The 24,729-nt window shown below is 32.0% G+C and overlaps 1 protein-coding gene across 3 annotated transcripts in view; it reads right to left on the reverse strand.

Moving 5' to 3' along the window:
- DGKB (diacylglycerol kinase beta) overlaps positions 1-24,729 on the reverse strand; it is a 354,420-nt gene that overhangs the window by 62,965 nt on the left and 266,726 nt on the right. For all 3 annotated transcript variants that reach the window (XM_087712751.1, XM_087712753.1, XM_087712752.1), the window contains 2 exons: positions 13,850-13,940; positions 6,754-6,949 (listed from right to left, as the gene is read on the reverse strand). In XM_087712751.1, coding sequence (XP_087568877.1) covers positions 6,754-6,949; positions 13,850-13,940 — 287 coding nt within the window. The remainder of the gene's footprint in view (positions 1-6,753; positions 6,950-13,849; positions 13,941-24,729) is intronic.

A 24,729-nucleotide genomic window follows, 5' to 3' on the forward strand; every position in this document is an offset into this window, starting at 1 on the left:
CTAGTAGTAACCAGTAAGAGTACCTCATGACAATTGAACATAAAATAGTCCACAAGGGAAGATAGTATTCACAAGAAAAAATAACTCTGTTACAGATCTGTACAAAATTATAAATGTAGATCTCCATACAATTATCATTTAACGATATTGCATATATAGTACAGAGAAGGAATAGGTCAAAGGGAAAAATTATTTGCTTTCTGCCAGGAGTGAGAGGGGGGGAGGAAGGGAGTAGGAGAAGGAGGAAAGGGGAGGAAGAAACAGAGGGGGGGGTGTCTAGTGCTTAAGGTACCAAGCTAGAAAGCTAGAGACTGTGAGTTCTAGTCCTACCTTTGCCATGAGAGTCTGCTGGGTGAACTAAGGGCAATAACTTTCTTTCAGCCTAACTCACCTCAAATGATTGTTGTTGTGGGGAAAATAGAAAGAGGAAAGTGTTTTGGATATATTTGCCACTTTTGAGTTATTTATAAAAATAATAAAGGTGGGAAATGAATGAATGAATGAATGAATGAATATACCACTTGTATTGATTTCCAATGGTGACACTGATTGTTACATTTTGTATAGTATGGAAATAATACATAAATTCCATTTTATCTATTAAATTAAAACTGAACTATTATCTCTGAACTACTGCTATTACTGAGTTATTAGTTAAGTTTCTGCTATGATTTAACCATTAGATTAAAACTTCAAAACATTTTCACTACAATCTATATACTCATTTAAAAGTTGCTGTTGTTCGGTAACATGATATTAAACTTGATGGAAGCAGTTTTTCACATTTCACCTTAACAGGTACATTTTTATTGTAGGTCTTGCAAAATCTCTTCCATGGCTCATTTAAAATAGCTTTAGTTTTACTTTCTATGTGTTAATTCATGAAGTGTACACTTGACCCTAATAAAGTTCTGTGCTGAGATGAGCTGTAGAAAAGCTCATGTCTTTTCAAAACCTCTCATTTTTGCCTTTTTTTTTAAGAGCAGCAATGTTAGCTCTAGTGTTAAGTTCATAGCAGAGCAGGTAAAAAGCTTTCACTTAGCATACTGGCACATGGGAAAAGCAGGAAATAAATGGATTCCACTAAAACAAAAGATAATAGGAGTTTTTATAAGAAGCAACTCAAAAGAAATGGTGACATGGTGACCATAGAATTTAAAAGTGCTGAATTCAGTAAGTAGGTATATTTAATAGCACATGTATCACATCTCTCTTGCTCTGGGACCAGGTGTTTGATTTCTATAGAGACATGAATGTCTTTTAAATATATATTCCATCATTATATGAAACTGACAGAACCATCCAGTTAATGGCAGGTTTTGATCATGTGAGCTGCTGGATAATTGACAAAAAATATTTCTAGATAATTGAAAAAGAAAGATCCTATTTAGTTAGCATGAACAGCATAGAAAATGGCTTTGTTATACAGTTGTCAAAAAAAATAGTAAAGATATAAAATGCTGGAACTTATATTTGCTTGAATACTAAGAATTCACCAAGTTTATGTATCCATTGTTTATTAAAAAGTATTTCTTGAAGTGTTAAAAGACTGGGTAATTTCCTCTGTTTTGTTGTTAACATTGTTACAACTTTTGTTGTTAAAATTAACTTTGTTTATTTATAAAATTTATTGGCTGCCCATCTTACCACAATTGTCAAAACTCTTATAAATAATAACCTGTAAATATAAAATCCTATAAAGTAGAAAAGTAACATATAAATAAATTAATATATGCAATAAGATATTTCTTACTGTACCTTTATAATGCTAAGTTTCAGCAGGTGGGATGTTTAATTTTAATTGGCTGAATTTGTAGATCAATCAACAGAACTTCTTAACTTCAGAACTCAGGTTTAATCAGTATCTTTATTTAAAGTAATTTTGGCTCTCTAATGGGAATAACATTTAATACTGAAAATAGCTCTTTTTCCTTGCAAAGTATGACTATTTCAGAATAACATGAGGTTTTATTTTTTCAAAGTGACCATATTTTTAAACTGCTGACTACAATTATTTATAATTATTGTTAGCTCCAACTATAATATCTAATGGAATTTCTTAATATCATATTTAGCTTCTGATCTTCCTAAACACATAGTCACAGACTTTTTGTTTTCTTTGGTACTGCTTGAATTCACAAAAACATTAAAGACATAGCGATAATTTCTAATAATTTCCAGCCATGTGTAATAATATGATATTATTAAAATGTATATGTTGGTATATGTATGAATTTGTTTCAAAAGGGATGGCAAATATTCAAAAATATAGAGCAAATATTCTAGAATAGACAATTTTTTTAGAGAACAGATGTAAGGAAATCTGGCTAACATACAAACATCGTTATTGGCTTAATATGAAATTTATATGGAGGATTTCAAGAGTCAGCAACAAGAATGACTCTTAGGTCTGTATAGACAGTATCTATACAGTCGGTAGACAGTATCTATACAGTCGGTTCACAGTATCCTTGTTTTTTAAGGCTGGCGACCTCTGAGTTATGAGCCTTGTCACATACTCCCCAAACTGTAGAGCTCATTAGAGTATTTCAGTATGTTTGTATGCAAAGGATCTCAAGTTCAGTTACTTGCTCTTTTTAACTAACATGCAATATATGGCTCTTAATCAAAAAAGATTAACATTCAAATGATTTTAACATAAGTGAATTTCATCTATCATCCAAGTAAGTATGGTCAATTTTAGCCAATTCTTCATTAAAGTTCTTTGATGTATGCATATCCATGTAAATTATCTTAAAGTGAAATTAAGAGGAACACTCACCTCTTAATAGCAAAATCATTATAATTCCTTAAAATATTTTCCATTGTCAATTTAATTTTTTTTGTTTGCATATAAGTAATACTTATTACTTTCTACTAATTCCGGTATAAAGATTCATCTTCACTTTATTTCCCCAATAGATCTTCACCCAGTCACATGTGGCAGAAGGAGATTTATTTACCTGTTTTCATTCTTGTTAAACATCCTAATAATACATACATAATATTTCCCCACATGACTGGGGTGGGTGCACAAAGCTAACATTATAATATCTATGACAGTCCATTCAAAAAGCATTTAAATAGCTGTGTTCTACTATCACTGCCCCATTCCCAAATCTAGGATCAACTAGAAGCAAATAAAAATAATGTTATCTATACAGATAATATTGCCGATATAATGTAATAGTGCTTAACATTCTATCACATTTCAGCTTGTCCAATATACATAGCCCAGGAAGAAAATAAAAGCCTATGATTATTTTATTTTAGCTTCTCTTTTATGAGAAGTCCAGTAGCTCATCTGCTTGAAAGAAAGTTACAAGTTCAGTCATTATTTTTTCCAAGTAAACAGGAAAATTCCACATTGACACCCTGTTAAAACACTGTATGTCATGACTAATAAACAATTTAAGATGACCAAAACTAAAAGTTTTCTCCTATAGACATAAAACTCAGGACAAAAGACACAGTGCAGAGGCTAAAAATCTTGCTGCTCCAGTAAAGTAGGTGACCCTACTTAATTGAGATTATTCCAATGAAGAATGGAAATGTTACTCATTCTGCAGAAAACACATACTATACATGTGAAGACAGACAGACAGACAGACACACACTCACTGCATTAGATCAGTCTTAGAATCTAACTCAATACTGAAAAATAAAACAAAACCTATCCATATTTTTTTCAATATCAATTAAGCAAATCTGTAGCACTTGCATTTGGAATTATGTTGAAGAACGGTTTTCTGACGTGTTATAAACATTTCCAACACTTTTTAATTCAGTTCTATCTTTTACATGTAGTATTTTTAATGAAAGTGAGACTAGCTGTTAGCAATCTTTTAAAAAAGTGCATAATAAAAATCTTATGTTGCTAACTGAATTTGTTTTGGCATGCAGTGAATCCAATGCACCTGCAGAGAGAATGTTCTCAATAATGGATGACATCTGGTTGAAGACAAAAGTAGAATGTCAGTAGTTCTACTAAAAGGGTATGGCAGTGGTTAGAGCCAATCTAACTGGCAACTCTCTGAGGTCTTTGAATAAGTGTTTGGCAGCATGCTGCTTCTTTAGAAAACAAATTCTTACCAACTCTAAGCTCACAAAGATAACACTGCTTTAGGTCCTTATTCTAGAAATTTAGGTTAAAGCATTGAGACAGTAAAGCTGATCTTACGGATAATTTAATTTGCAGGTATATGTGCCAAGAACATAATAGTGATATGTTCACATTACTAGCTTTAGACCTTACAATGCATAATATGAAAATAAGAGGACGTCTTCTGAGTGCAGTTAACATTTTAAAAACAGAGAGAAAAAGGTGAGAAAAACTGATACAGAAGACATGAAAATGACGTTCCTTTTAAAAGCTGCTTCTTACCTATAGCAACTGTTTCAGTTTGCAATATAATAAGGTCAGGCATGGAAGGACAGTGAATGTCAGATAATACCATTTTCTATAGCTTGCATTTAAAAGAAATGCAAAATAAATAAATAAATGAAAGGAAGGATTTACAGTTTCATTTGCTGTACTTATTACTTTTCAACTGTTGTTCTATTTTAACCTAATGTTTCAAATAGATAAGAATTGTTTTTATATTCTTATATTTGAATGTGTTATATATTTTCTAGTGCAGAATATGAGGAAAGAAAGGTGACTGAATTATTTATGCCCATTTGAGAACATGTATTTAATTAGTACTCAAACTGGAATAAATATAGACAATCATAGAAAAACAAATAGAATTAAGCATATTCTAACTCACTGCCATTCTATATGCTTTCTGGATAGATGGCAAAATATGGTGTATATATGATAAGGTGAAAGGCTGAATATTTTCAAGATAATAATTGATTAAATAATAACCAATAGCATGTTTCCTCTGTTCTCCTTCCTTAAATATAAGTACCTGACATTATATGATAATGCTGAGAAAGATTTTTTTCTATAACTTTCTTAATGATGTAGAAACACCAGAAATTCTATATTTTGATATGATCAGGAGGCTTTATTACCCAACACAGCCATGAAGAGAACAAAAGCATTTTCATAGAAGAGTTTAGGTTAGGCTTTTCTCCTGCTTCCCCCCTCCCCCTGCAATATTTTGTTTCTAAGCCATGTTATAAGAAAAGCAGTCAGAGAGTTTGCAGAGCCAAAGAGTAGATATTGAGAAAAATTCCTTCTACGTCATCTCCTTTGTTTTACTGATGGAAAACAATATCAATTACATTTTGTTTTCTATCCAAGACTGTGGAAATACTATAACTTCTGACCTGAAGTGTACCACTTCTGAAGTTGATGAAGTTTTAATCACTCAATTTTCCTGTAAACAACTTTTTGAACAAAAAGTTTAGTCTTGCATTGTGTTGCTTGCTTTGGTTTCATGCTTCTGTTATATGTTACATTCATGGTCTTGGTCCAAATTTTTCCCTCACCATCTTTGTCTGTTCTACTTATCATAAATATGCTTTTATCTTTGGGGAACAAGAACAACATATTCAATGTCTTCACCCAGAATTGACATAATTTCCATTGGACATGCTGGATTTCTGTCTCCTCTTATTATTTGCTCAGGTCTGCATCTTTATCTATAAATTCCTGGCTCCTACACTTAGTTGAATGCCTATTCTGTAATCTACTTCTTTATTCTATAACATCATTTGTCTGTGATCTCCTGAAAATTGGTTTCCATGACTCAATCCTTCTATTTGCCTATACAGATCATCTTAATCCTTACCACATCTGCAATGGTGCTAGGACAGACTGCCCATCCAACAATAAAATAAATTTTTGCATGACATGTTAATCTTAGTCAAAATGCTTTTGCACTTCCTTTACAGTAACAGGACTGTTTGCTAACATTGTACTGCTGACATTTCAATTCCTGTAACTGTTAGTTAGAATGCCTGGAAACTTTCTTTCATATTGCTACAACTCTGTTAATCAATGCCAGACTTTTCGTTTTACAAAGTCCCCTGCATAGATAGGTCACGAAAAATATTTAAATAGTTGTTTATAAAGCAAAACATCTATTTAGCTGGCAAAGCTACATTAGGATTAAAAGAAAAGCTGGATAACAAGGCTAAGCTTCTACTGACATTTTGGCATTGATGGAAATAACTTGTTTGCAAATTAATTCCAAGGCCTATTAAGATAATTAAAATATTAAGAGGAATAGAAACTTGCATGAAAAAAACCCTTATACAAACTAGCAATTCTGGAGACTTTGTCCAAGCTAGTGAATATTGTCTCACTCAGGAAATAAAAGCAACTGATAAGATACTTATTAAATTATTCAGAGATTAACAAACAATTGCATGCATGCATATATGTATAGACTGTGTGTGTGTGTGTATGATTTTCAAGACAAGGTGTAGAATAAACCTTGTCATTTGCAAAATACAGCAAATTCTGTCATAGTACAAATTGTACACACATTTCTAGTAAAATGTATTTTTATATCAGCCAAGAAAGTATATTTAATTTGGAAATAAAAATCATTTTTGGAAACTGTCAAGAAGTCACAAAATCTGAGCCCAGACAGGAAGCATACTGTTTAAAAAGCTGATAGACATAAACTTTTCACCTGCCCTAGTTAGAGCTTTTCTATAAATCCCCTCCATCAGAAAATCCCTCATATGTTAAACAATCTTCTGTTATTTTTAATACTTGATCTATTATTTTCTGTTATTTTAAAATCTGAAAGCTTGAACTCAGAACCAACTATTCATTTAAAATTGGAAACTCACCTTGGCATGCAAACTTCAATTCCTTAGCATCTGTAACAGTGATCCTTTTATCTGCCCTATTTTTTTCAAATCGACGATGGCTTCGCCTTTTCTTGGTCTCACCCCAAAGATTTGATCCTCCATGCATGCTTGGAATGTTCAAAATAGCAATTCCTTCCAGAGAAATATTATTCAGATCTATCTGAATTCCATCACACTGCCAAAGAAAAAGAGACAGAGATGGAGAGGATCAAGATAAGATAAGATAAAATAAAATAAAGAGGAAGAAATCAATTAGGGATTAGAGGATATCAGCATCTTTGTTATTTAAATTACTTTACTAAACATATATTTCTTGTATTAATTTTCTATATCAGATTTGGCAAACTAGCCGAGCTTCCAGACTCCTGGAGTTAATACTGGATAGGGAGGCTCTCTGCTTGGTCACTCATGACCTGGTCATCTCCTGTTTGGACTTTTGCAATTCTCTCTATATGGGACTGCAGAAACTTCAGCTGGTACAAAATGCAGCTGCCTGGGCATCTTGGGCATAAGATTCTTCTTTTATGCCCATCCACTTCCAGTCCAATTCAAGTTTTTGGTTGTAACCTTTACAGCTCTAAATGGCAGATTACTTTCCTTTTAATGGACCCGTCCCAGCAGCTCAGTAGTTCATGTGGTTAGGACATTGGATTGGATATTAGAAAACCCATGTTTGAAACCTGAATGCTGCTGCATGGTGGGGTAAGTTCTTATCATTTGCTCCAGTTCCTTGACAGGGTCATGAAAGGAGCCACCATGGTATCCTTTGGGCAGCAGATGTCATGGCTTATCCTTTCAGCCTGAAAGTACCTAAAACAGTACTTTTGTGGTCACAGTCATTTTAATCTCCTACACTACCTTTCTGCAAGTTAGTGAGTTTCATATGTCAGACCTTAATTCCAACCAGCTATGGGAAGGCTGCTTTCCATTGTATTTTTTTTTCTACTTGTTTTGGGTAACATTGATCTAGGATACCATTCATTCATTCATTCATTCATTCATTCATTCATTCATTCATTCATTCATTCATCCCCTTTATATAGCTACTTATCTCATGTTGTATGTGACTTTGGGTGATGTAAAATAAGAACAGATAATAAAAACAGGCATTAATATATTATTATAATTTTTATCCAGGTACATATATATACATATAATATATATGAAGTGCAGGAACAGAATATAAACTTATTGCATAAAATAGGTGAACCTGGAATAGTCTTTTAGTAAGCATTAATAGCTGGCACTCAGAATATTAATATCTTGGAAGTAATACAGACTAGTTGGGTGCTTTCCAGATGCTGCTTGACTTTATCATCTACAGCAGGAAAAATAATTCCAAGAGGCTGGATTCTTTTCAGTACTGATAAGTAAGTCTAATCATAATGCTATTAGTCTTGCCAATTAGGGATGATAGGACTGATATCCCACAGCCTCTGTAAGGCTACAAGTTTCTTTAACCTTTAATAATTCTACTATTTCAACATTATAATAACAGTTAATCGTTTTAACCTACTTTTAATAATCAAAGTTTAAATCTGCACAAAAAATTCCAATCTAAATAGAGTATTTATCATTTATTCCTAACACCTGCAGTAACAGAAGCAGGAACTACATGGTGCTGTACTGATAACAAAGTGTGTGAAGTTTCTTTAGTGGAGACACATGTGTGTATGTGTATATGCTTAGTAACAGTTTTTTTTTTATTAGAATCAAACTTTTACATGTCATATAGGTGTTAAGTATTAAGAGAATTTCTTTTTACTAAAAATTCTACTCATGTGTATACTCACTTACTGCTATACATTCTTGATAAACAGATATTAATTTCATAATTAAAAGTAATCTTGTGTAAATACCCTGCAGGCCTCAATGAATCAAACACATACTGTGTGTCAGGCCTCCCACTGTCTTCAAGTGGAATGTACTGGCTGGATAATTAGATAGTACATATTTTTTAACCTTATTTGCATGCATATTATATCTTTTGCACACTGACAAGCAGCAGTAACAACAAAAGTCAGATTACCACAGGGAATTCCCACAAAGAAGTCTTCATTCCTTATAATTTGCAGCCTAAATTAAAATAATTTGATCTTTGACAAGGATGAAATGTCAAGCCGAAGGGGGTCCTCTACAAGCCACAGCCTGTGGCTTCAGAAATCTGCCTAATTTATGTCAGTCACTTCTTAATACATATTTAAGTATTACACGAAAAAGATGATAAATATGCAATCTGACACCTTTGGTATTTCCCTGCTGTTAATTTATAAAGGTCTTGTGCCCCCCCTCCATCTGACTAAAATTATTTAAATAAAGGGGAATTGTGATATAAGAAGGTGCAGGGAGCATTTTCACTCAATATCGAACACAGCAGGCAGTACACTAAGACAATTATTTCACTAGGCCTCAGAATCATGCTGTGATGAGTTACTTTCAGAATTAGTAAAGAAGAATTTCTCAATCACATATTGTCTATACTTTTTATAAGGAAAACCTGCAGGATGACACTGAAGTGAAGTAAGTTTAAAGTTTTGTCAAACAATAAAACAGATTATTTAAGGAGCAATTCAACAAAAGTAGCCCTTGTTCATAAGCTGCTTCCTTATAATTTGTCTTTAACATGTGCAATATCATTGTATATTTTTTTCAAAATAGCACTTCTCAAATTCATCCAATTTTTAAAAATGGAGCTTTACACGATTCTGGTAGGGAAGTATGAGTAAGTCTTCCAAATTAAAGTGCATCACTCTTTATGGCAGTTTGTTTAAAAGCAGGTTTGAATTTGCCCTGATTCTTGAGAAAGTTACACGTTAAGTTAAGCTTCAGTTCTATTTTATTGAATCTTTGAAATAATGTTCCACATATATTTATGTTCCCTTCTTCCTTGTCAGCTTCCCCCCCAAAAGGTAATAATGAAAATGGTAAAGGAATACAAATTCTATTCTATTTCTGTCAGAGAAACTACAAGCTCTGGCAACCCAGGTTAGTTCTCCACGGAATATCTTTGCATTTCTCCACATACCTCTTGAATGTGTATTTTTTTCTCAAAAAGCCCCATAATTTGAAATAAACTCTTTGAAAAACAGCCTCGTTTTTTGTGCTATCTGTTTTCTAGTGAAGGTTTATAATCATTGTTACTTATAAAACGATGGGAAACATAAATACTTCTGCAGGAAAAAGGGTTCCAACTTTTCCACCTTTTCTCTGACTTTACCAAACATGGAAAAGAAAATATTTTACAAATAGTAATATATGTGTACATATGTGAAATCAGAAAAGTAGCCCAAATGAGCACAAATGAATGTCAAGATAAATGCATAGATAAGGTTTCCTAAATTGGAATACAGATTATTCTTTCTCTTCCTTCTCCTTCTTCTCAAATTCCAATATTCATATTTCAAGTCATGCAAGAACTATCTCACTATTTAAATTACTTAAATTCAGCCATTTTAGAGAATGCAAAAAATAGCTCTCCTTATTAATCCCAACTCTAACAGAAATTGCCTCTCATTCCTGGACTTCATTTCTTAATACATGATATATAATATATGCATTATATAGTACCTCTGTAGTTTCAATCCTAAATAATCAATGAGTTATGATACAGTACAGTAAATTACTTGGGTTGACATGGAGTTTGCTGCCATTAGGAATGAGTTTTATTAAAACCTAAGTGTCAGCTTTTTGTCAATATGAACGTGTGTGTATACACATACATACTTACTGCTATAAATATGTAATGGAATGAATTTTCAATTCATTTTTAGTGACAGTGCTGGCCTTCTGAAATGCCCAGTACTAGAAATGAGGTTAGTTTCTACTTTAGCTAACTTTTAGAATCATATGAAAAAGTATTTTAAATGATATTGGGATTTTGATTTATTTTATGTTTTAGGGATTTTTCATTTTATTTCTATTGCTTACTGTGGATGTTTTAATGATTGTTGTATTTTTATAAATATTGAACATTTATAAATATTTATAAATATTCAATATTCCCCTTCAGGAGTAGTGTCTTTTAATTCTTTATTTGGTTTTTGTTCATTTATTGGATTTCATATTATATTGTTAGTTTCTACTCAGCCCTCCATTGCATTATGTCTTAACACTGACTTATGACCTCCACAGAAAAGGGTAACATTAACATAGGTTTTTTTTAAATTTTCTAACAGTGAGCTGTCATAAAATATAACATTTTAATTACATAATAAAATGCATACTAAACATTCCCTCACAAAAAGGCAGGAAATCAACTTTACTATCTTTAAAATTCCTAGATGGAAATTTTGGGACATTTATAATTAAAGTTTCTAGAGGTTATTGGGTATAGATGTTATTTAAAGTAAGTACCGTATTTTTCAGAGTATAAGCCAAACTGGAACAGAGAGAGAGAGAAATAGAGAAATACAGAAAGTAGGAAGAGAGAGAATGTGTGTAGGTAGGTAGAGGGATAGAGAGAGAGGGAGAGAAATACAGTAGATAGGTAAGGGGAGAGAGAGAGTAGGTAGATAGAGGGATAGAGAGAGAGAGAGAAGTACAATAGGTAGATAGGGAGAGAGAGTGAGTAGGTAGATAGGTAAATGTTTCCAAGTGTATTTATCCATGTACTGGAAAAGGAAATCACTGACAATCTGCAGCACCTAAGACTTTGTTTCTGTTGGCACAGCACTTGATCAATGTAATTCTCATCACTCAATTAAAGAGCTTTTCAAAAGGAAAACCCTAACCCTCAAAAACCCATTGTTCACAAAAACGGGCCCATTTTTTTAAAAAAAGGCATGAATAGCCTGGGGGGGGCTTGCAGAGTGTTCCGAGGGGGGGGGAATGAGCAATGGCCCATTTTTCATCAAAAAAAAATAATCCATGGATAGCCTTATGGAGGCTTATAGAGTGCTGCAGGGGGCTGGGGGGAACAAAAAAAACAGGTTGTTTTTTTGCTCATTTCTGCTCTCCCCAGCCCCAGGAGCACTCTGAAAGCCTCCATAAGGCTATCCATGCATTTTTTTTTGATGAAAATGCACGGCTATCTTGGTGAAGAGGATGGGGCTTCGGGAGGCAAAAAAAAAAATGCTGTATTCGGTGTATAAGACGCACCCAGATTTTCAGCCTCTTCTTTGAGGAAAAAAGGTGCATCTTATACTCTGAAAAATACGGTAGGTCTACAAATCAGCAAGAACATTATTGTTTCAAGCAGATATCTGTATTTATGAAAAATAGTCATAATGAAGGAATTGGTCTGGGTTATTTTTTTTTATATTTTTATAGTTTTGTTTAAAGAAAACCCATAAACTAATAAAATTGAAAATAAACAAATAAAAAACAAAAGTCCAAAAAGAAAGAAAAGAAATATAAAGAAGAAAATTTCAATGTCCTTTGAAACAAATTCAGTTATAAATACAATTACATTATTATCTATTACTCCATGAATACAAATAAAATTCGCTCCTTTCTACAATCTGGGTTATTTCTAAAATTCTATCTGAATTTTATAATCTTTGAAGTTCTATTCATTTATAGACCTTCCTGATTTAAAATTAAAGAATTCATTTGTAGATAAAATATCCATCTTTATTAAGTAATTTTGTATGTGCAGACAGCCAGTTTATCCTTAAGAATAAAACAATAAGAATCTAAAAAATGTTAATCATCTAATCAAAATTCATATAAATTAGATGGTGGATGGTATAAAAATATCTTAAAATATTCAATTGAATATTCAGTCTCATTAAATATTTATATCAAGATGTACCTATGTGTATTTATTTTGCTTAATGGCACCCCTAGTAAATATCATTTTTTATGTTTGATTTTTTAAAAAAGAAACTGATTAATTACAGATTTTAATTGGGATTTGACATTTATAGAATCCTGAACAGTTGTGATCATACCTATGTGATTGCCTTCTCCATAGAAATCCATGTGTCTATTTGTCCAACATTCTGTGGACATTCAATTGATATCAATCAGCTATTATTTAGAGACACTCACCCCAGAGATAATACAGATTCCGATTATGTTAATGATTAGTTGATATGTAATATAACAGTTTAGATTTTATAATAACCATGGGCATAATTAAATTATTTTACTAGCTGGATACCTATGCTCCACTATGAAACTATGTGATCAGGCTTGATAAATCACTTACAGCTTGAAAATTAATGAGTCGTTACGACTGGCTTCTCCTCTCCCCTTCTCTTCCTCAAAGTTGCCCCACGGAAGCTTCTCTCCTCTCCCCTTTTCTCCCTCAGGCTTGCCCCACAGAGGTGTCTCCTATCTTATCCCCTTCTCTCCTTAACTAACTCCTTAACTTCAGAACGTTTTTCAGATGGGGAAGGGGAGAAGAATGTCTAAATTCCCAACCCGCAGGCCACTTGAGTCATGTGCTGGTCATGCCCATTGGCCGTTGGAACAGAATTCTTGTTAGGTGGGGAGGGGGAATAGAATGTCTAACTCCTTAGCATAAGAGCATATTAATAATAATATAAGAAATACTAATGATATGATGGTCATTTGAAAAATCTTTTTCAAACCAGCACCTGGAAGCCAAGAGGAACATACATGCCAAATTTCAAGTTTGAAGGCTTTACGGTTCTGGAGACTTTGTGATGCTGCATAAGTCGTATTTCACTTTTATAAATATAGATTTGGTAATTGTTTTAATTGTATTATTTCATTGAATGTATATGTATTTTTAAATTTTATGTATATAGTCTAGGATTGGACTGCACGATTCACACAATGTAAAATATTTAAATAAATAAAGGTAGATAAATAGGATCAATAAACAGGTGAATAATATGGATTTGTTTTTAAAAATATGACTTCAATAAAATGAATTTTATTCCAATATTGAGGACTCAACAAAGAGAATTGGATTTAGTGGAATAGTCATTGAAACTAAATGCATTTCACTGCCTAGCTGAGTGTCTTAAACCTGGCATTCATTTCTATTTTTATTTCTTTATTTGTAATTCACCCCCCCTCCAGTTTGAATAGATCTATCATATTGGTTTGGATTAATATATACTTCTACATTATCCAGAACTATACAAAGCAATTACTTTCTTACTTCTATTTCCAGAGATTCATGCAGCTTCTTGCAGGTAGCAGAGAAAGTTTCAGAAGTGCCAAATTCAAAATACCAAAATTTATTCTTCATTCTGAAATATGAAAGAGGAAAAAAGGAAAAAAAGAAACATCAATAACTGATCATTAAACTTCTATCATAAATAATCATAACATCTGACACTCATTCTGAAATGGATGAGCTCATAGTTTTCAAAAATTTAAATGTGACTATCAGGAGATATATACCCCTCCCTATGTATAAAAAAGTGTTTTGTAGCAAAGATTGATTAAATGTTTTAGGCCTTTTGGCAACTGCTGATTAGCCAAAGTGAGGTTTTTCAAGCTTACTATTTTATATTTTATGTATTATACCATCTAACTTTATTTCTTACACTATCCAAAATTTAGTTGCAGGGTGTATCATCATAAGAGAGGTGGAGTAAAATGTAATTCCCTAAGCAAATGTTGTAATTTATTGTTTGTTATGGCAAATATTTAAAAAAGAAAAAAGTCTACTTCTACATTTCCAAAGTATTGGTTGTAAAGGGATATTGATTAGAAATTTAAATTATGTAATATAATTCAATCAGAGATTGAAATGTTTTAAAAGTTAAAACCTAATAAAACACATTGTATGTTATTTTGCATTACGTGTATGTATGTATGTATGTATGTATGTATGTATGTATGTATGTATGTATGTATGTATGTATGTATATATATATATATATATATATATATATATATATATATATATATATATATATATATATTCATTCAAATAGAGTTGTATATAATAAGTCAGTGACCAGTTGAAACCTTATTATTTGCCATTTGTCCTCTATTTACTGCTGAACTTTAAAATGCAGTTTAGGTTTTAATGAACTGGTTATTGAATAGAAAAAATCCAGTTCATGGCCAATCTTCGTTCCTACATACATGTGTTATCACAATCTATGCACATAAAAATATCAAATTGATATATTAGATGTACTTCATGTTTTATACTGACTTGTAAAGTTAAGTGTATTTCATGTATTAATAGTGTAATCACTGGCCTTGGTAAAGGTATGCATCATAGTACATCTTTACTGTAATGCAATAGTTCTATACAATTCCTTCTGTTGTGGCAAAATGAACCCTCTTTCCCCACCTTGTGGCCCACAAGTGATTGACCCAAACTTGGTTCATTTTTAGTTAAAATATTCACAAGAGTTTTTAGCCCATTCTCAGTTGAGCTTTATGCTACCCAAGCATTCTCAAGAGATTCCAAAAAGCTATATATGAATAGAAACAGAATTCCATTAATAATTATAAGGGAAATTCAATCATTTTTACGAATGACCTACTTTACTTCCCCGAAGATCAGATCCTTCAAATATTCTCCACTTACACATTCATTTAAAAGCATGGAAAACATTTTTTTGTTACCGAACATAATAGCGGTTTGTAACTTTTCTGCTGCTGTACCCAGGAATAAAAAGCTAACTAGGAAAGTCCATTTAAGTGGCAAATACCTCTAAACCAGTTGTCCATCTAAACCTTTGTTCTTTAGAGCTGGCATGTTTCTTTGTGATATTTCTACTTCACTAGAATTTTTTTCTATGTTTGTAACTTTGTTGTCCTTTTTAAAAGGGGGGGCACACTTAACTGAATATTTTTCCTCTAGATAATGACATTTTCATGGCCTTTTGAGATAAAACGGAAACATAAGCATTTCTAGAGGTTGTGTGATATGGAGAATTTTATCCCAATCATGATCTTTTTTATTTCTGATATTTTCAACTCAAACATTTTTTATACCAGCCTATCCATTGTTAGATTAATGTACACAGTTTTCTTTATTTAATATCAGTTAAAGAGGTTATAAAGAGTCCTAACTTTTTAATATGCCTGTTCCTAAGAATCCAGTGTTATTTATTCAGTACAAAACTGCACTCTTTGAAGAAGGCCTTTTCATATTCATATGCTTTCAGGATCAAAATAATTTGTGATAATTAAATATGCCAAAACCAGCTATGGATGTATTCAAAAGTACAAAAGTTATATAAAAATGTTTAGAAAAAGATTGCAACATTATACAATATTTAGTAAGTGAACCCCAAAGTGTTCAGACAAAAGTAGTTTTAAACTAAAAAACACTTTTTAATGTATATGACTTCTTAGTAAAATGGTTTACATCTTCTAACCAATCACATATCCCATTGGCTCAATCTAAAATGTCTACTATTTGCATATAATTCTTGACAGCCTAATTTTCCTCTTATAATCCTACAATGTCCTGTATATAATGTTTGTGCATTTTATAAAGATTATTTATATTGAACTTTATACAAATTATACACATCATAGATTAATTTATTACCCTCAATTTACCCTCAAATATACCCCCATTTGTCAAGCACATATTGTCTATAACACATGATGACTAGATATGCACAGTTTACAGTCCATTGGACTATACAGCCTAGTAATAACAATTATAGAAAGGGCTTTGCCTCAATTGCATGATATTTGTTTACCTTTAAAAGATCCCAATTCAACTATTGCAATGAAATTTAACTCTCAAACAGATTTTTGGACAACTGCTACAAATCAGTTCTGAATTAGATGAATCAATAGTCTGACATTTAAAAAAATGCTTATTGTCTGGTTCCACCACAAAAGCGCGTAGGACAAAATCGCGCTCGACAAAAGCGCGCTGTGACGTCATCACAGCGCGACGAAAAAGATCGAAAAAATGTAAAAATAAAGCTAAAACCTTCCCCTAACCCCCCCAAACCTAACCCTAAACCTAACCCTAACCCTAACTCTTAACCTAACCCTAAACCTAACCCTAAACCTAACCGTTAAAGTAACGAAAAACGTAACGCTAACCCTTATCCTAACCCTAACGCTAACGCTAACGCTCTAAAGCTAACCCTAACCCTTAACCTAACCCTAACCCTAACCCTAACCCTAACCCTTACCTTTATGTGAATCGGCTTGCTTTAATTTAATTTTTATTAATTTTTATTTGAATTTTTCGATCTTTTTCGTCGCGCTGTGATGACGTCAAAGGCGCGATTTTGTCGATCGCGCTTTTGCCGTCCGCGCTTTTGACGGGTCACGTATTGTCTTATGTAACGTATACAATAAATCCTCAATCTTGTTAGTATCATCTCAGTTTTGAAATGCAATATATTATAATTTATTGTAGCTAAACAATACTTTAGAAAATTAGAATATGCATATTAAAGAAATATTTAATTCAGTTAACCTGACATTCAAAAGACACAAAGTTTCTGGTAGGTTTAGATGATGTGATTGACATTAGGTAAAATTAAGCCCATTTGGTTTTCACTAATAAAATAGGCTGTGGTGCAGCTTTGCATTATGATGTTAATTAGAAAAAACCCCACTGTTAAAACTATTCTATATAACCTTTCTGATTAAGCAATTAGATAGCATATCATTAGAAAAAAATTGCCCTGATTCTAAATATGGAAATGATATTTTTTTTATTATACACCTGATGAACACATAAGTACTGTATCATAATGTGCAAAAGAGAATTTTAATTCTGTACATAATGATTAGTTTAGTTATGTGTTTTATCCAAAATCAATTGACCAATGAGGTCATATGACAAAATGGTTTTTAAAAATATCTTCTCAAATGCTGTTTGCACAGATTGCACAGATACTTAATTTATGGAAACTTGAATTTGGCAGCATTTAAAGGACTACACGATGTAGTTATAATTCTTCATTCTTTTAAACACTTGAGCCTTGACCGAGATATATTTGCAAAAATAATAATAATAAATCCTTAAATCATAAAACTTTACAATTAGCAATTTCCTTGAGAAATATATTTTTCTCAGAACATGTCAGAATAATAAAGCAAATATCTAGAGCAGCTGTTTCTTCTTAGAAAATCCCATAAAGTAGCTCTTCCTTAAGTTGATAGGTGATGGATTCTAGTCCAACACATCTGGAAAGCACTAGATGGGAAGCAGCTTTCACAACATTATTTTCCATTCAGAATAAGAGACTAGGGTGGGATAATTGAAGAATGAGTGATGGAAATTTGGTAGGTATGTATTAGTACAGACTAATCTCCATTCTGAGTTTTCATCTCAAGCCATACCGAAGCAGAAAAACAATTGTCTGTGACTTTATTTGTCTTTTTATTCATCATATAGCCAAATAGATAGATGATAGATAGGTGATAGATAGATAGATATACACACACACACACATACATAATACATACATACATACATACATACATACATACATACATACATACATACATACATATATATATATATGCAGTGCTTTCATAGTGAATCTGCTGAATGGCAAACTATCCAATTCCAGTTGCACTATTTCAGAAGCTTCCTAATTTGATGTACATTCTGAAAAAGTGAAGCTATAATCATGACTGTTAAAACCTATTGGCTCAAATACCACTTACCTCCATAAGTCCTAACAAATCAATTTAAATTTTAAATCTCAGTAACAAGTAATTATGGGGAAATTCACCTTTCCTACCTAAGTAACTCATTCTTTTCAAATACACTCAAGTTAAAAGAAACATTTGAGAAAATTTCCTAAAGTTAGAATACCAGATTGAAGTCTGTCATATTCCAACTTTACAGCTTGCAAACACATTTTATTTAAATTCACTGCTACTTATCTTGTCCAGAGACAACGTGATTTAGATGGGAAATGGGCAGATACTTAATTAGTTTAGCCTTTCTGCACAGCATTAACTTTTTTTAGAACCAGGATTGAAGGCTTACCCTCCCTAGTTCTTAATGTGAGATTTAGCAAAGTCCTCATATATGTGATACCCTATCTATGCAGTACAAATACTACTGAAGCCACCCCATTTATGCTTTTAAAATGCCCTATCATGTTCAAGAGTCAGACACAACTGGACAGAAAACATTTACCTTTTTATTATCACTGCAGCCAAGAAACTTTAATTTGTCATTTATTGACACATATTATACTCATGGGTTACGTGTCAGAGGTGGAGTTGTATAGTATATTAAAGAAAAAATGATATATTGAATTAAAACCAGCTGTCGAAGATTATTTCCTTGTTCTTTGATAATCCAAGATAATGGATTTTTAAAATTGCTCCATTTGAACAATACTATATTGAAAAAATAGCTGAAAGTTGAAGTTTTATATAAACAAATTCCTATCTCAATGTTGGTGAATAAATAATGTATGAATGGCAAAATATTTCACAGCTGATAAGTTAATTAATTTTATTACCTTATATAAATAAAATATCCAGAACATGTTATTGAAAGAAGCACATTTAATTTTTTTCTCTGTCTTATACTCTTTATTTTAAATGATAATTCAATCCAACCAAGTTATTCAAGAATTGTCTATATCTACTACAATTTAAATTTTTCAGGCAGTAAATGTTAAACATATTAATTCTATAGATCCATGATGCAATGTAAATTGCCTTGACTAAAACACTCCTGTAAGAAATGTTTCTTTCTTAGAAATGTATATTTTAGAATCCGCTAACATGTAATGTAATATAATGTAATGTAACACAATATAATGTTAGAATAAAATCATATTATGATGAGATGAGATATATGATACAATATAAAGTTAAATAATCTTAATATATAAGAAACCAAACTTGATGACTTTCCAATTGCAAGTTAATTTTTCCTGAAAACTAATTATTTTCAACATTATCAGTTGTCATAATTGGAAATACAATAAATATTTAGATAATATTGAATGTTAATTTTCCAATGAAAAATAGTTTTTTATTTAAAAAATAGTACTTCTCTTTGGGGGGAAAACATCCTTTTCTCATTGCTCATAAATCTATTAACCAGGTAATTTTGTACTTAGCTAGAATGACTCCATTGTGGCATATAATATATATTAATAAGATTGTATGACTTCTTTTAATGTTCTTCTTTTCTCTTCAATCCTTTTCTCCTTCACTATCATATAATCTCCATTCTGTTTTCTAATGAATTATATGAAAAGATAAGGAAATGGTCAATGGCAATGGGATTTTAGAAAAAAAATTATGATAGTGAAAAGATTTATAATAGGCTCATCATTGACATTTTTTATTTCTAATACCTAAACTGAGAAAAGGGAAGTCAAAAGTAACTTTTTTTGATGTTCGTGTTGTTCTTTAAACTCCACAAGAGTGTGGAAAAGGACAGGAGCTTTTCAGGCACACACATTCTACTCCAAACTGCAGCATTTATTATTGTGATGCTTTTAGGTAATAAACTCAAACATGGTTTAGCAAACTAAATTTGACTTAACAAATTATATCCAGAAAATCTCAAACACACCTTTTTAGTGTCTCTTATCTGTTGCTCTCTTCCTCCCCAACTCATGCAGTTTCTCTCATTATGTTCACTTCAGGGAAAAGAAGAAAGAGGAAAATGCTTCCCTGAGCTCCATAGATTCTAGCACCATTATCAAATTCTCTTAGTTCACATCTGCTTGGTAGTCCAAAATCTACAGCTAAAAATGATTTACTAAATGTAAAAAGCATGGCTGCATTTCACCTTCAGTAAATTCAAAGAAACATCACATTGTCTTTATTTATGACACATTAGTTACTTCTGCTGATAAGATATAATTGTGCTTCTTATGTTTTAAGACGTTTATAATCTAGATTCAGATTCTTGCTAGTAACTTAATTACTTGAAACTAGATTTCAGTTTAAAACTAGAATGTATTTTATGTCAAGAAGCCTCTAAAGGCATACATTTTAGGATACATCTGTATTATCCTATCATGCAGTGGAAACAAAGACTGAGTTGTCTACAAAAGTGTGTGTGTGTGTATATATATATATATATATATATATATATATATATATATATATATATATATATATATATATATATATATATATATATATATATATATATATATATATATATATATATATATATATATTAAAGTGATATTCTGAAGTGACATAAATTAACAAGAGGTTAAACTCAAGCACCTGGTATAAAACTAGTACCTGGTATAAAACCAGCAATTACACAGCAGTGTAGCATCTGAATGATAATAATTTACAAGAGACTTCCCGCCTAACTGAACAGACTTTCTGATCCATGATACTTTATCTTCAAAAAGAAATGCCACTATTCATAATCACAGTAAGATACTTATTAGTATCTTGGGGAAAATGTTATCCACCTGGCAGGAAAATGCTAGGTCAAGGAATTGGGGAAAAGAACAGTGATTGGGGGGGGGGGGAGTATGCTGCATTTGATTATGTAGATTCTTACACTAAACATTTATTTATGTTTTTCTTCAGTTTTACTTTCTTTCTCAATATTAGCTACATATCATAAACAATTTCACATAAAGGCATAGAGAGTGCACAGAAATTTGCACTCAACATTTGAACAGAACATAATATTGATAATTGCTACCTTGTGAATTATGTGCAGACATTTCTCAAGCAATCTGGTTACAAATCAGATTTCGTATCTTTCTCTCCCGCCCCCAACTCTCTCTCTCGCACATACACATTTATATATACTGTACATATGCCTATACATATATAAAACTAATAATACTACCTTTTATAATAAGGAATTTTATGCAAAGTACAGAAAACAAGTATGAAATAGTAAACCACGCTGCCTTTTCTTTAAATTTCTCAACATTACTCTTTGAAGATTTCATCATTTCATGTATTTTTAATTCGTATAAATAGTGTAAATAATTATGACCACAATTGAGCCCAAAATTTCCACCCCTAAGCAAGACAGCTCATGTCAAATAAGTTTTGTACCATTTTACAACTTTTCTTATTGTTATGTGAATTATTTTGTTAAGCTTGTTTAACCATGTTATTACCTTAACAAGCTGTTGGACTTTTGTGGATTTTTTCCCCTTGAAAATGGTTTGTTTTGCAACTGAAAAAGTTTCTTGGATGAGAATCGAAACACTTTACATTTTGAAAAGCACTTTTGATACAGTAACACGGTTGTGAACTTAATCTGGCTTGCCCATTGATTGGTATTAGAAGATCTCAAGAAGTGATCACATGACCCCAGGACATTGCAACCATCATAAATATGAGACAGTGGTCCATCATCCAAATTTTGATCATGTGTCTATGGAGGTGATGCAACAGTCGTAAATGTGACTTTGTTCAGTGCCATTATAATTTTGAATGATCACTAAACAAATTATTATAATACAAGGACTACTTTTTTCTGATTCCCTTTCATTCTCTGTGATCAACTACTTCAACATACTTTCCTCTCACTACCCTTGTTTCAATTCACATTAATTCAGTACTCATTAATCCTTGATCTGTTTTACTATTTTAAAATATTTCCTTCTTATGTTCAATTTTCAACTTATATTTTCTACAATATGTACAGTAACCCCTACTTTAATATAACAAAATCTGCAAAAGTGTAAACTATATTTCCTTCTTTTGGTGAACATCTAGAAATATTAGATGGGTTGCCTCAAAATCATCAAAGTTAGTTTCCAATAACTTATTAATGACCTGAACCTGTATCTGCCTAATGTATTCCAGCAGCCTAATAAGAGTATAGTCATCCTTTGTTTCACTGTTGTAGTCCACCTGTGCAGTTTTTTTATACCAAGTTACACTTATTGACCTTGAAAATGTGCAGTAAAATGTATACATAATAGAATAAGGTCCATGTTTTCATGCAAATGTGCATTATTACTTAGAGATATTCTCTGTTAACTTATATTCACTCCCACATACATATTGAAATCCAATATTCTGCCGTTTCTATGGAGTAAAGCCATCCAAGTGCAAAGAAATTCTGTAAACAGTTTTAGCTTTGTTACTTTTGATGTGTTTCATGGGATCAATGAAACACAGTATGAAAATCTCTGTAATTGTGTGACTTACAACTGAGAGCCTTATTAACTTTATAGCAAGGTCACAGAACTTCACACTTCATTTTTAAATTATGTCAGAAGAATAAAACAATTTTCTTTGTCTTTACCTCTAATATCCTGCTAAGCTAACGCAGACCTGACACAGACTTTTACTTAAATTAATGAAGCTATTATTATAATTCTCCATAGTACTATGATCACTTTTCAGTCGGTAAAAAATAGGGGCTGATAGATCCAACTAAATAATTCTTATTATATTTTAGAATCAAAAATGAACAAGGCTTCTTTTATGAATTGCCAGCTCTAAGTAAACCCCACATGGAATTAATTAATCTACCTGTTATGTTTCCTAGACAATTAAATAGTAAATTACATTTTAATCAGAAAAACTGTGACATATTTTTAATAATGATTTTACTAATTAGAAAAGGAGGCAAATATGGGATATTAAATTTATTTATTCTTAATATAAAATATTTATTTGCCTTTGACTAAAAATATAGGGATAGCATTGCATTTGTATTACAAAATAGCCAGCCTTATTTAAGAATCATAAAAGATATATTTGGATGAGAAGTATTGGTAATTTTAAGAATATGCATGTGTTTGGCTGCCTTGGGGGAGATGGCAAGTCGCAAAATAGCTATTTATCATGCAGTAAATTAAATCTAGAAGATATTCTCAATTATTCCAATAGCAGCATTGTGGGGCCAAATGCAAACTCATGAATTAATATGAAGCTAGAAATCAATGTTTTCCGTTTCTGGTGTGTATTCAGTGGAAGTTGTTTGTATGATTGCTTTAATATTGAAAACTTGATTAAAACATTTATAAATAAATGTAATTAAAATATTTCATAATATCTGGAATGGTCCTTAGATATAATCTAATATAGTACCCTGCCTATTGTAGGAGTTATTTTAATAAAAAACAATATTTTAAAGACTGGACACCAGAAATGATTCAGAGTTTATTGCAAGAGCATGAAATAGTTCCACCTATCAATCATACATTTGATGACAAAATATCTGCAGGGATATGCCTGAATGCTCAGTGCTTTGAGATAATTGACGGTCATAGCCACACTTAAGGAGGTGGTAGTTTGCTGCTTCCTGAAGAAGCCATTTCTGCATCCATATTGGACAATATTACTTCCATCTCCAAAATTCCTTTTTAGACAAGTTTGTTTGAAATATATCATACTGCAGTTTCCATGAGCCCAGGAGGATTCCAATTATTTGGATGCTTTCCAGTTGAGTTTTGGGTTCAAATATAGAAACTAGATTTCACTGATCATGCTTGTGGATGACTTCTGAAAGAAGCAGGATAGGGAGCTTGCATTTACTCTTATTTCCCTGATCTCTCGGTGGCTTTGAATCATGGTATTCTTCTGGAACAGCTTTCCCTCTGTCTATGGAGGTCAGTCAGTTTGATATGTGTGGAGGAATTTGGCACAAGACCCTTTCTTTGTGGGGACCTTTGGGGCTTACATTCATTCCCACTAACAGAGCCAATTGTGTCTAGCAGTTAAGATATTGAGCTAGGAAGCAAAAGATCATGAGTTCAAGCCCTGCCTTGGTCGTGAAAGCCAGCTGCGCAACTTTAGGTCAGTCACTTACTCTCAGCCCAACTCACCTCACAGGGTTGCTGTTGTGGGAAAAATAGGAAGAGGAAGGTGTTTGGATATTTTTTCTGATTTATTTGTAAAAATAATAAAGGTAGGATGTAAATAAACAAATAAATAAATACATAAATAAATAAATACATTGTTGTTGTTGTTAGTTGCAAAATTATTCCGACCCATTATGACTCCATGGACAACATCCTCCAGGCCTTTCTGTCCTCTAACATCCTCTAGAGTCCATTTAAGCTCACACTACTGCTTCAGTCACTCCATCCAGCCACCGCATTTTCTGTCATCCCCTTCTTCTTTTGCCCTCAGTCTTTCCCAGCATTAGGCTCTTCTCCAGTG

This window comes from Thamnophis sirtalis, unplaced genomic scaffold (genome assembly GCF_051295495.1).
Source record: "Thamnophis sirtalis isolate CommonGarterSnake01/CBP01778 unplaced genomic scaffold, rThaSir2_p1.2 scaffold_4, whole genome shotgun sequence".
NCBI lineage: Eukaryota > Metazoa > Chordata > Lepidosauria > Squamata > Natricidae > Thamnophis > Thamnophis sirtalis.